This window comes from Thermobia domestica, chromosome 2 (assembly GCF_964235325.1).
Source record: "Thermobia domestica chromosome 2, izTheDome1.hap1.1, whole genome shotgun sequence".
Taxonomy (NCBI): domain Eukaryota; kingdom Metazoa; phylum Arthropoda; class Insecta; order Zygentoma; family Lepismatidae; genus Thermobia; species Thermobia domestica.
This window is the reverse complement of record NC_137455.1, coordinates 289,594,618-289,609,608: the sequence shown is the minus strand read 5'-3', so window position 1 is coordinate 289,609,608 and position 14,991 is coordinate 289,594,618. Positions and strand designations below refer to the sequence as shown.

At 33.7% G+C, this 14,991-nt stretch overlaps 1 protein-coding gene across 1 annotated transcript in view; it reads left to right on the top strand.

Annotated features, from left to right (window-relative positions):
* LOC145679453 (putative peptidoglycan muropeptide transporter SLC46) overlaps positions 1-8,463 on the top strand; it is a 48,772-nt gene extending 40,309 nt beyond the window's left edge. Inside the window, exon 7 of the mRNA XM_081750033.1 lies at positions 8,164-8,463. Coding sequence (XP_081606159.1) covers positions 8,164-8,221 — 58 coding nt within the window. The 3' untranslated portion in view covers positions 8,222-8,463. The remainder of the gene's footprint in view (positions 1-8,163) is intronic.
* Positions 8,464-14,991: the final 6,528 nt, after the last annotated feature.

Below are 14,991 nucleotides of genomic sequence, written 5' to 3'. Positions count from 1 at the left end.
CTCCTTGATAACCTCGGTATTACGTAAGGATGTTAAGCCTGAACATACGAAACGAAACTAAATTGTATATTTCTGCATGCCTGAATGCCTGTTGTTTTATAAAGAAGTCAAGGTTGCTTAAATATACTGATATAAATTGACAAAATTTATCGATTGCCTACGTAGCTTTCAACATTAGCTTGGATTGTACTTTCAATGATATGTACGCACTAAATTTGTAATTTAATACCTCAGTTTTAGCGTACTGATTATGATACGTTGACCTTTAAATTTTACATGCAAAGCAATAACAGGATTTTTTCCGTTATTGTTTTACATTTAGAGTAATGACGGGATTTTCCCGATGGCTAGGGCGGGAGTTTCTCAATTTAAGAAATTTACTGACCGGACTTCTTTAAGCTTATGTGACCTCTTCCAGCATAACCCCGTTGTTGTATAATAACACCAAGGCGAAACAAACTTATTTCTGTCAATATGTAATATAAATACATAAAGCAAAATATCTAAACCCAAAAAAACCTGGTTTAAACCAAAAAAGCCTAGTTTAAACTCCCTCCAAAAAACGGGTTTTTGGCATTTTCAAAAACAACCATGGCTCTTGCTAACCCTGCTTACTTTTGTATGTAGGAGGTTAAAAAAAATCTTATTATATACATTGGTTAATCCTTTGGAATTCATAATGTAAATATGTTGAGAAGTAAAACTGTTTGAAATATCTTTTCGAAATTCATGGTTTATTTTCGAGGTTTTATATTATTATCGGCATCAACCACTAATTAAATGACTTTTTGTGTTGTAGAGAAGCGAAACAAAATCTGGTTTATCAATTTAAAGCAGAATTTTCAAAAAAGCCCAAAATTTCCCAAGCAAAAAAGCGAAGCAGAAAAAACCGAGTTTTTTTCCAAAAAAGCCGGTTTTTTTCCGAGCCCTTGCATCTCTAGTTTTAATTATTGTTCACAATAGTAATAATGTACAGAGTGTCCCACAAAGATGTTTACATTGTTTGAGCTTTAATACCTCGAACCAAAATAAACAATATACGATGTTTTCCAAAACATTATTGATGATGTTCTAAAAGGAATATGTTCAATATGCCCTCTAGTGGCAGAAATACTTTGTCGGCAACGCTGTTAAACAGATCGACAAATATGTAATATGGTTTCCATTGGAATTGATTTACAGCAGTCTCAGCCGCCTCTCTCATTGCACCCAGCGTATGTGGTTTTGTGGCTTAGACAGTGTTCTTTAGAGTTCCCCACATAAAAATATGTAACGGCGTTAGACTGAGAGATCTGGATGCATACTCGACACTTCCTCGTCGACCTATCCACCTCTCAACAAATATTTAATCGAAAAATTGCAGCAAGTTTCGATGGTAATGTGGCGTTATGTTGTCTTGTTAAAAAATCTTAATCTGGGTACAGTTGATGAACAGCTGTCATAATTTTTCTCCTGCAACATGTTAAGGTACTCTAGATCTGTCACTGTACCTTTAAAAAATAATGACTCGATAAGTCCTCTGACAGATATACCATACTACGCTGATATCCCAGGAAGATTAACAGCTTGTTCTTCCATAACATGGGGATTAACTCTTGCCTAGTACATACAGTTGTGACGATTTTTAGTTCCATTCGACTTAAAAGTCGTCTCATCAGACCAAAAGTGAATTTATTATCCCAAATCCATTCACAAAATTAGAGGTGCCTATCCGGAGTGTACAGTGGGAAGCGTGGCCGTCAAGAATGAGTAATACCTTCCCGGTGTGCGCAGGTCTACGTGGAATGAAGTGCTGCTGTAACCAGGTCATGAAAAAGTCAGAATTGACGTACGCAGATTTTTTTTATTTGTTATTATGTTTGCACCACTGGGCATAGTCTGCCCACTTCTACTTCTTGTTCTTACCTTTAAAAATGCATGTAGGAGGCAGAAAGACGTCTTCTGCTCTGCAACATATGATGACAGAAATGGTTTCACCTTTTTCGCCAGACATAACTTGGTTCATTGGAGACCCTTTAACACCAATAACGTGTTCTACACGTGCGTTCATTTGGAGACGGTTTCATCGACATCGACGGAATTTGGTAGAATTGTGATGTCTGGAATGCATTCATCCCTCCTATTCGTATTTGTTCTACTGCGAATTGCAAACTTTCTTCCGACCACTCCGCTCGTTGAGACTTTTGTTGATATATCCTTGGAATTATCTTCAAGGACAAAAAGTGGCATATTTAGTCATTATGACAGCAGTATAATCGTGTATATCGAATGGGAAAAACAACTGTTATCTTAGCTTTTACATTTGTATCAATCTGCAGGTATCCACATATTTGTCTTGCATTTATGCTGCCCTGGGCATCTTGTACTACAGCATGCAACTCAAACGTTACAGGCATCTTGCACCGCACTTTTTTAGGCATCTATTCCATTCAGCGCTTCAAGGTGCCTAATACCTTAACTACAAGCCATGTGCCATCAACTGCATTTGACTCATATCTGTTCATGGCATAACCTGTCTTCATGTTTCCTGCCCAGTTTCAGAATAATAACTTTAATAGCTACTTATTAACCACGTCTTAGGTACACTTCACCAACTATTTTTAGCCATAACAAAGGGTACTCACCGCACTTTTTCTTCTCTTCGTTCACACACTACTTCAATCACCTTATGGTTTTGGCAAAATAACAGACATACAATTCTCTCTCTGATGCGCGCATTTCCCTGCCATCTCATTGCGTACGTTTCAAGCAGTGCATTTATAGGTATCTTCAACGCATAGGCATCTCACCCTCACCCACTCTATATTATCAGTTACGCGACATCAAGCAAGGCTCGTAGCAAGGGAGAAGCTAGAGCGGACAGTGTCCAATCTAATTTATTTTTGGTCCCTCTAAAACAGAATGTTGGGAAGATCTTTTAAGCAGTCTCTCAGACATTCTTACAATTTTAGAAATAATGCATTAGTCACTTTCAGGTAATATGAAACAATAGCAGATGCAATCTTCTAGTTAATAGTGTCTATTTTTATATACATACAGCAATAAATAAAATCTATCAACTATCATCTGCATCACATTGGCAATGAACGACATATTTCTAGTGCCTTAAATATTTGGTTTTTCTCCATTTTCTCGAAAACTTGCATGAGAGTTTATTCTCTACAATGCCATTCTTTTAGTCGCACAACTTTGCATCGATGCTAAGCAAGATGGTAATAATGAGATAGATGATGGTAGAATGGAGACTACAGGGAAACCCATGCACAAGGTATTTGTCTAGCACAGAGTCTACTCTGTTGAGCTGGGATCGAACCAGATATCCAGGGCGCCAAAGGTGAGAGCTCTACCACTGAACCAACGTGACCCAAGCATGCCATTTTGTTCAGATCGATGTGATCTATCAATTGATTTATATCTCATGTCAGAACAAATTAAATGTTCAAAAAAAAATTAAAAGTTTAAGAATTAAAGACGTGAAAAGCTACATTGCCCATTGTTCAAAAATGGTATCGGAAATACAAGAATACGACTGGACGAAGAAGAGGTGATGACGAAGAAATTCAAGTAATGGGTCGATACATAAGTTCTTGCGGTTCTTATATTTTATATTTTATTTTTATTCTGCTGTTCTATTCAAATACAAATAACAACGTAGACATAACATTAACATATTCTATGAGTGTAACAATACATTGCATACATTTTACTGTTACTCACATTGTATACATTTCATCAAGGAATTCATTCTAACGATTTTCGTTAAAAATCTGAAGGTCTTCCAGAACGTGGATCATCAGATAAGTCAAACCGTTCTGCTCGAAAGCGGGAGAACCGTTTATGTGCTGTTCTTTCAGCAATTGCTTAATTCCCGTACACTGCACAAATTGTTCTCGCAGCTTCTGCTGTACTGGATCCTCGGTTAAACTAGAAGAGTAAAATTTGACGGAAATGATCACTTTTCTCAACTTGACATTCCAGATTAGTTCGTCTGAAATAGGTACAATAATATGTTTACAAGCAAGAAAACCTGTGTTTCTCAACACAAAAACTCCAAACTACGGCAAAACAACGGACTTGAGTTGATTTTGAGTTTAACGTCCCGTTCAGCAGCTAGGCTATATGAGACGTGGACCTACTGATTAACGTGGCATCCGAACTATATGAGCTCCCGCCGGGGTAAAACAACAGAATAACGATAAACAATCGCTTCACGCCGCATTGTTGCCAACCCAAAAGGAAACCGCACGAACTTATGCATCGACCCAACACTTGTGATCAACACTACAGGAAAATGCAGGAATAGGGGAAGATATAAGCGGCAGAGATAGCAGCGATTTGACAAGATGGAGATAAATGGTAGGAGTCTTTTGTGGCATTAGGGTGCCAATAAGCCTTAGAGAAAAAGTTTACAAAACAATTGTGAGGCCTGCCATATTATACGGAATAGAACGTTGGACGATAAAGAATAGAGAGGAACAGATGTTGCATATTGCTGAGATTAAGATGCTATGGTGGATTGCTAAGGATAAAATTAGGAATGAAATGATGCGAGGAACGATAAAACTGAAGCCAATAGCAGAAAAACTGCAAGAAAATGGACTTCGAAGTTTTGCGCATGTAAGAAGGAGTCCTTTTGAATATGTATCTCACCGAATGGATACTATAGAACTGAATCGGAAAGAAGCGTGAGAATGGTCAAAGAAGAAGCACGAATGAGAAAGAACACATGGTGCAGCGTAGTCTGTCAATGGATATGACACAAGATAGGGAAAGGTAGAGGTCAACGACCCGTAAAGCTGACCTCAACTAACTGAGGAAAGGTTTCAGAAGAAGATTTCATTAGCCACACTATGCATTGTCTTCTTGCTAAGCGTCATAATGAAGAAGTTGATATGAGGATATACTTCAGTATCAGTTTGATCTTAATAGGGTGTGTGTTTTTTCTACAAGATTATCTTTTAGGGTTACCAAAAAAATAGTTTTTTTTCGAGTTTTTCGAAAATTACGCATGGGATTTTAAACTTACGTATCTAGGTATAGAATTTTCTTCAATTCAGTAGAGTTGTCAACTTTTGAAAATGGAAATACCGGACACCTTCCTGGAGTACGCATATTCTTAAGATTGTGATACAGTACAACCCCTCAAATCCGAACTAATTGGGGCTGAAGCCTGTTCGGATTTCGGGGGGTTCGGATTACCCGGGAAATAATATTACGTACTTATTTCGTCACTGAATTGGCGGTAAAACAACGACTGAGGTTAGACAGGGTGGCCCAGTGGTCGAAAGGGCAGTGATCTTGACTGGCGGGTGTACACTCATGCCCAAAATGATTGTCGCATATCTATAACTGCTTCTTGTAAAAATATAATTAGATAATGATTTAGAATAAGCATTAAGTCTAAAAATGTTAAAACCTTAAAAAACTAAATTTCTGTGATTAAATCTATTTTTTTTTTTCATTTTCCAGCTGTAGTTATTTTTTTTTCTCCTGAGAACGTGTTCTGATTTGCCGGGTTTTCGGATTTCCGGGGTTCGAATTTGAGGGGTTGTACTGTATCATCGATTGCCAAAAATGTGAACAACCTGAAAGTTGTTGCTTTACATAAAATTGAACGATTCGGAGTTTGAATTTAGTAACTTTAGTTACTATCGGAGCATTTATTAAAGTTACTTATTCCAGGTTTGATTGAGTCGGCAAATTAATTTTTGTAGTCTACTATCGATAATACACCATATTTAAAACAGAAGAGCAAATATAATTGGCAATATAAGTATGGCATGAACAATATATACTTGAAAAATAAGTCATACCAGCTGAGTTAGGACTAGTAATGCCTCATAATGACTGTATTTTTACTGGATCTGGATCCTTTTAATGTCTGGTTTTGGGTTCGTACAGGACACCGGACAAGGAGGTTAAAAACCGAACTATCTGGTAAAATACCGAACAGTTGGCAACCCTACAATTGAGTGATTCTTTGGATAGGTTTGCCATATGTCCGTATTTTGTACGGACTATTTGTATTTTGGGGCCTATGTCCGTATCAAACAAAGCATGAAATAGGAAAATGTCCGTATTTGACAGTTTTTGAAGCTACCCGAAAATTTCCGAGTCGGGAATCGCTAAAATCTCGGGTGAAAAGAATTATGTTTTCATCATATAACTTACATTTTAGTTACTATAAATAAAATATGTTATGTTTTTAAAAAATGTGTCATTTTTCCATTCCAGGATTCTTTTGGTTAGGTTTAATATTTTTTAATAGCATGCTTTATTTGTGTTAGTGAAAAAAAATATAAAACATGTTAGTTTCCAATATTGTTTTAAAAATTATACTAACAATTGTGTGATAAACTATAAAAGAGATTTTTAGGTAAGAAATCTCAAAATATTTGTTCTGAGTTTGGGCACCGTATCTTTGAAGGGTCGTCATATTAAGGCTTGTCCGTATTTTGGATCAACAAATTATGACAACCCTATCTATGGAGTGATATATGTCATTGTTGGACATTTTTTCGTTAAGTACTGATAATATTATAGAATTTACCGAATTAAATACAGTTCAGCGCATTTTACATATTTCTGTGTAAAATCATGCTCTTGCTGCTAGATCCACCAAACATTCCCCATTGGGCTTTTCCCATTTCAAGAATTCCACACATAAGTATCCTATTATTGCACTATGACAAACATCGAAGGCAATGGGATAAAATACCCTTCCAAAGTGAAGCTAGTTACCGAGTTCCACAATATTTACTGCAAACATAAACAAACTGTAATATAAAAAGTCCCGTTTATTTTGGGAGGTAGTAAGTTGAGTGCAAACAGTGAATTAAATGTAGACTTCCATTGTTTATTAATATCATATAAAGTTGCCAAAATATATTATAATACTCAAATTTATAAACGAAGCAATACTTTGATTTTTACGATTAGTAAGAAAGATAACACCCTGCAAAACAACTTTTATTAATTGTTTAAAAAAGGAGTGAAACAAAGGAAAACTTTTATGGCTTCGATTTATATTAGTAGGTTATTTTCCTGTCCTATTAATAAATGCAAGTTCTTTGCACTCAATATTTTTGTTTGCCTCTTAATATAATTTTTGGACTTACATGAAGTGAAATCTACGTAGAATGATAGATAAACTTATTTGAAAAAAGGCTCTAGAAGCTTTTGCTTAGTAAAGGTAGTGTAAAACTATTTTGTATAATATTTATGTACGTTATAGACAAACATTCGAAACCTGGATTTGCGTACTGTGATACTTGTCAGTATTAGTGTGATCTTTATAAAAGGATCTGTTATAGATCTCATGAATAATATGTAAGTAAACAGTTTTGAGCTGTTCCTTGATGTTTTTGTCATGCCTTCTCAATATTTATTTCTGTTCCCCCTAAGAAACCGGAATGGCAATGAGGCTACATCAAACTGAACAAATGTATTTATATGAAGTAAATTTTCATATGGTATGTTTTGAAGAAAAGCCAAAAAAACGAACTTTCATGGTACTGAAAGGTATCCTGTTTATAGCCAATAATAATCATATGTTTATAGTGGTGGAACAGAATACTTGTTTATTCCTGTATCTTCCTATACCGTACATGTAAAATAAAAACAATTGCCCATGTTTTTTGTCTTATCCTGGCGGTAATAAGCGTATTTGTAATATAAGGGAATCTATTGTCTCATTTTCATTTCATACCGTAGCTCATTTTTAAGCATTAGGATGTTGTGTACTCCAAAGTATTTAAAAGAATAACGTTAAAGGAAAAGAACAACACACATTTAAGTTTAATAACGAATTGAATCTGTATTTGTTAAAAGAAACGTCCATCAATATCTTAAATATTATCTTTTTTTCTGCTTTTTGGAGTCTGCAAGGACACAGCTATTATATAGTAGAGTTGAAGCAACATTGAAAGACAATATTTGCAAATAAGACAAAGCACACTGTTTTATCAGTAAATGATAACACTATGCTCACAGATTCCTTAAAAGCAGTAAAAAATGATAGTCGTTAAGCTAGTGATTCATGTTGTTTTCACTAATACCAATTCAAGTATATTCTTTAAAGAAGAGAAAAAAGAATAAAGAAAAATAGCTTTACTAACTGGTAAGCGAGAAGTTACAATGATCATTTACTTTTATTTCTTGCAGTTCTGTTTATCTACTTCGGAGGAGAGATAAAGGACTGGATATTCATGCACCTGATTGATAAAAACCAGGAAAGCAGAAGCAGGAAGAATTCTGGTTAACGTATCGAGTATCATGCATCATACATGGTTCATTCAATTTAAAATTGAATGTTAACACAGCTTTCGATATCTCCCTCTTTCTCTCTCTTTTACATCCTATCCATGAAGTTTATATCTCCAATAGAAGCACGTTTTATGTTGTCTCTCTACATATGTATGAATTCATTTCTTTGTCTAAGATAGAAAAAATAAAAGTAATTTTAGCCTATAACGTGTTATTTTTATTTCAGAAAATGTGTGATATTTTTTTTCGTAGAACATAAAAATATAACATTTAATAAGCAAGTTACTTTTACTAAAACATAACAAAGTAATTTATGTATTTCCGGCTGCAGGGACCCTAGATACAAATAAATGCACTTCCTTGACAATTGCTAGGGAACAGATATATATTGACTCATGTCATTTAGGAATATGATCCGGGTAATATATACATCAAGTGATCATACATAACGCATTCAAAGCACAATTTAACTCTACTTTTAATCATTTTTGGATATATACTATTTCATCTTTAAAATCTCTATCGGAAGCTCCTTTCGGAGCGTAGAAGATTCATGTTTCGATATTGTAAATAGCTCTTATAATGTAAAAAAAAGTTAACTTTTCTATTTATTTAAGTATATCGTACACACTTTATGTAGGGTAAGTGAGGGAAAGTTTGACACCATTTATTTTTTGTCTTCTAAATGAATTAGGGAAGAAGGACCAAATTTATACTATACATAAAGTAATCATTGTAGGTTATGAGGAAAATAAAATAAACACTGTGTTACTTATACTTATGGCATAATATTAAAAATACGATAATAAAGAAAAGTGGCGAACTTCCCATCATATGCTGGGAAATTTGCCATATAACCTATATATCATATTATTGTCACTCTGAGTGTATGTAGGCCTATATACAAAAACAGATGCCGAAAACGACAAAACGTAAAAGAGCCAGAATTACTATAGAAGACAAAAAAAACTACTGAAAAATACAATACAAGCCTGTATGATTACCATGTTTTAAAGGATACAATTGAAACATATTACAAAGAAAGATAAGCGTAGATCTATAAATGTACACGACCTTAAAAACATTCTTTTAATCAGATTCTAAATCGGAACCAAGTGCGTCACCATAATTGCACATTGTACACAAACCATACCGCTTTATTGTACCTTGTCACAGTCTGTAGAAACCAACTTAGTCAAATTAAGCATTGGGACCAATACACTTTTGTGGTTGAAGTAATCCTCTCCACAGTTACCACAAAATGTTGATTTTATCCGGTTAGCTTTCTCCACTACTTCTTTATTCCACTACATCCTGGTTGCTGAGAAGCCTCTGTACTTTGGTTTTTGTCTTCATATTGTTCACTCCTTGAAGTTGTAGGCCTACTTCTGTTACCATCGGAGTCCAGTTTTCCTACACTTTGCTTGTTACTGGATTTTGTCGCAGTACACATGTTCTTCCGAGTTAAAAGGACAGCAGACGAATTTTTGGACTTTCACATTTTCCATAAATTCTAAATTTGCCACATTGTACTTTACTTTGGCGAACTTACCTGCAAATGCAGAGTCGAAAGAAAACGACGTTTGTTTACTTGTATATACATTCACGACTTCCAAAGTAAATCTTTTTATAACATTATTGCAGTTTATGGTTATGATATCAATAATTACCAGGACTGAATATAATTCTTTCCTTACAAAAAATTAGAATTTTGAACGTATTACTGTAATTCTGCGCCTTTCTTTGTCGTTCGTTTCGACGTAACTGCGCATTAGAAACTGTACTGCTTCCTTGCTGGTTTCCTCACCACATTGCAGAAGTCAGTGCAAACAAGGTACATGTTACTTGATTTTTTAGAGGCATGACTGAGCGTTTCCTACCCATAGATTTTATTTACGATTACAAAATCCACAACTACTGAGAATTTCCCAACATGGCGAACATCCCTTCATTTACCCTATGTTTTTTCTCACAACTTGGCTAATTGGAGTTGTTTTCTTGGTACTCTGAGCACCCCATTGAGAACCACTATTAGTAAACCTTTATTGTCAAAAGATGGCTTGGATATCCTGCCATGTAGAGAATTAGGATATGATAAAACAGAAAACGAGATGCAAAACAACATTAAAGGAGAACATGAAATGGAAGCTGGCATGAGTGTAGGCTGATCATATCAGTTACGTGTATGGGAGTAGTAAGAGCTTCAGTTGTATGGGAGTAGTAAGAGCGAACGTTTATGCTCTTGGGTACACGGCTAAGGGCTCATAATACGTGACCCACGGTCAATTACCTAGGGGTATATGGGCCCAAGTCCTAGAAATTTTGTCATGGATACTTTGGCATTCCCGCTAAATTTTGGCAAAGGTACATAGAATTACTCCCTTAAATTTTAAAAATTGTCAAAAATTTTAAATTTGATGTTAGTATAAGAAAGGGGTATGCACCTCTACACGTTCGGGTGCTCCATCTTGTTCCCTTTCATGGATAAAAAATTGTCAAAAATTCAAAACTTGGAGGTTTTAGATTTACTTTATTATCTTTGATAACGTTTTAACACGTAGGTTATGTGGTTGAATATAGAGGTCCATCCCCTTTCATAGAACATGAGTACATTAGCACACTTAAGTTTAATTTTGGATTGATTTGACTTGATTTTCAGTTTAGTTTTTCTTTCAGCATCGTGGCTATGAGAATGGAAATGCAGCTTAACGTAAGATCCGAACTACATGAGCCACCGGCGGGGATCGAACTCGGGTCTCCCACGCCCAATGCGCATACACTAACCGATTAGACACGAGGGAATTCTATTTAAGTTTAAGAAGGGTGCATAGGACCACCCCTTAAATTTGGGAATTGTTAAAAAGCGTTTGAAAAATGTTCTTTAGGACTCGAATATATATATTTTTTGTAAACTTGGTTGGTCCATCTTGTTCCTTATTATGGATAAAAAAAATTGCCAAAAATATTAATTTGGACTGTTATGACCTGTGTGTACAGTTTAATGAGGCTTTATTGTAGTATATGCTTATAAAGATGAATATAGGAATCTATTCACTTTCGTAGGACAGAGATACATTAATGTTCTTCTTTAAAATTTGGGAGTAGTATATTGGTCAATCCTTAAATTTGGGAATTGTTAAAAATATATATATTCGTAAATGTTCTCTAGGACTTGAATATACAGTATACTTCTGTAAATTTAGGTTGGTCCTATATGTAATCTTATAAGTACAAAAAATGTCAAAAATATGTTATCAAAATTAACACTTTATATTTGGCAATAATTTTAAATTTTGGAATGAAAAACGAATTAGCATAAAGAAGGAATTTTAAATGTTGTGCTTAATGTTTTCTAAGATAGATTGTAACATACGATTACATCGATGAATAGAGGTCTCATTGTTTTTCATTGGACACGAGTAGGATCTTGACACACTTTTAAATTTTTGGAGCAGTACCTTTAACCCATCCTTAAATTTTGGAAGTAAAAAAAATATAAAAAATTGTAATTGTTTTCTAGGACTGGTAAATTGGAATGTTTAACTTGTTCCTTACGTGAGTAAAAAAATACAAAAATTCAAATCTGGAAATATGTTGACCTAATAATTCATCTTAAGACTTTGGAACTTACAGACAACTCATAGTCTAAGATCATTGGTGCAATCTGGTTGATCCATTCCTCAAATCCACAGGGTCATACTTGAACCTTAAGAATTGTAGTCTAACATGTAAGTTCATTCATTGAAGTTTTTGTTTGGTGCAATTTGATTAGCTGACCACTGCCTTCTAATTAACTTCAAATTCTATTTTTGAAATCAAAATTTGGGATGTGAAACCTGATGAGTACTTATTAAAACTAATTGATATAAATAACATTTTTCACACTTTGAACTTTAGGTTTGTAGCAGTGACTCACACATAATGTAAAGTTATTGGTATGAAGTTATCTTTAGTGAAATCTGATCGGTTGTGCCGTGACTAAAACTTTAAATTTTGGACTTGAAACCTAATAGGTAATTATTGAAACCAAATAGGTAATTATTGAAACCAATTGATAGGATACAACAGCAATTCCATACTTCGAACTTAAATTACAATTCACAATCTAAGGTATTGGATGGAAGTTATTCTTGATACAATATGATTAGCTGATGAGTGGAAAGTTATTCTTAATGCAATTTGATTGGCTGATTACTTTCAAGTCTTTGATTAATTTTGTAAAAAAGTTTGAAAAATTTTGCTTAAAATTTTTAATTAAAACAATTTCGTTCTCTTGAACCCTAGGGTTGTAGCTACGACTCACAGTTTAAGATTATTAGTGGAAAAAATTTAGTACCTGAAACCTGATACGTAATTATTAAAAACGGCTAATATATGACAATAACAATCTTATACTTTGAACTTCAGTCACAACTTGTAGTCTAATGTTATCAGAGGAAAACTACCCTTTGTGTAATTTGATTATCTGATAATTTTAAAATTATAATTTAAAAATTTTGAAGATTTTTGAAAACTTTCGCTTACTTTTGATCAGTTTTAAAATTTTAGTTTGAAAAATTGTAGAATGTTAGGATTGTAGGTTATTGGTTCACTAAATTAGGACTTGAAATCTGATAGATAACTATTAAAGTCTTTTTATATGTAATACCAATTTGACACTTCGAACTTTAGTCACAACTCGTAGCTTAAGGTCATTAGTCGAAAGCTATTATTGGTGGAATTTGATAAGCTGAACATTTTCAAAAGTTCTTTCTTCCCGCCAAAACTTAAATTGCCGTTTGTAACGAACCTTGTGCCGAGGATTGCTTGACACCCACCTTAATTCTATTCAATACAAATAAGCAGTGATTAAGTTTAGCCAAACTATCTTTTGACACGGTTCTGATATCTGGCATAAAAAATTCAAAGAATCCCCAAAGTGATGCAGGCTTCAAATCTCCCAAACGAAAATGCAAGGTTATCAAGATTATAAATATTAAATATAATTTTAAATAAAAGAAAATATTCAATTGGCTTTTTATTACAAATAATCAAAAATTAAGGAAATAAATACAAATTAACAACAACAAATTTTAATTCTGAGAATGAGCTTTTTACTATGAAAAGTGAGAAAGTAATTTAATTGCAACTGAATAATAGGTGAAAGTTACTTGAAAAATAGTTAAATATACTTTGATAAAATGAATAATTCCAAACAAGAACAATTCTAACGCTATTAACAATTTCAAAAGTTAATAAAAATTTACTCGGAATAGAAAGTGTCGAAACTTAGTCAAAAGCGACCGCGACTCGATCAAACAATTTTAATAATACTAAATAACGCGAAAACTATTAAACTCTCAAAGCAAGAAACAAGAAAAATTTAATTCGACGTCGAAATCAATCTCTCAAATAGAAATATCAAAAGACTATAATGGGGCGCTAAATGCAATATTCCTTTCAATATCAAATTACGAATTAATTTCATACCAAGTATTAAATCTAATAATTAATAGTCTAATAGCTACTTCTACTTATGTTAGCAGGAAAAATGTATTAGTCAAATTGTTATTTAGTTAACCAAACCAAGGTTATCTGGGTTTTAGGTTCTAGAAACTACAGCTAGGTTTGTACTTACCAATTTTCAAACTGCTCTAATCTGTCATTGGAATCGTCTGTCCTCAATCACCTCTACTCGATTCTACTGTTCCCAATTCATGCAGTTAATAGAAGAAAACTTGGTAGGAAATCTGAAGTTTTTATAAAACGCCAAACCGAATTTATATAACTTCGTATTATTCCGACCCGTTAATTCAAACGAAGAAAAATTCAACTTCAAACTTTCTATTCCTCCATCCTCCGTTAACATTCGACCAAATACTACAGTCAGGTACTTCCAGAAGGACAATCCAGATGGACAATCCAGATGGACATTCAGCGCAGCAACTAACCTGGCTCACGGCTTTCGCTCACGAGCGAGGCAGCTGTCTACGCGCAAACGACCAGACATTACGTCACGCGATTTAACCTTGAGTTTGTTGCAAACAAACTCGCTTCTACAACCTTCGCTCTTATTCTCATTACCTACAATTTTTACTCTTTTTCTTTTTTTAAAAAAAACGTAAACACAATAGATTCTCTTAATCGAGGAAATACAAAAATAGGAGTAACTTATACAATCAGATATAATACATTTTTCTTTCTTTCTTTCATATTCTTGTCATTGTCCATATTTCCGTTTCACTTCCAGAGACCAGCATATACAGAGTGTTCCAAAATACAGGCAGCTCCAACTCAATGTAGCTGAACATGCTACATTTGTCCCCCTCCAAAGAAAAAAATCTGAGAAGGATTTTTTTGGCTACCAGGAATCATCCACCTTAATGTCTCAGCTGGAAAACTCACAAAAAAATTTCATAACAAAAATAGGCATTAATATAATGAAAACTCTCTCCTTTAATTACATTTAAAACAATTCACAAATCACAATTTAAATTTCACTTGAAATAAAAACCATTCTCAAAGTTACTAGAAATTTCAAATTATTATTTAATTATTTAATATCGCAAATTTTAAAAGTTTTCTTTCCAAAATATTTAACTTTAAATGTCTCATTAAATTTTAAAAAACATTAAGATCATGATCTTTTCAACAATTTTAAAATTTTAATCAACACATTAAAAATTTATATACAATTTCATACAAAATTATATCAAATTACAACAAATTAAAATATAATCTGATCTA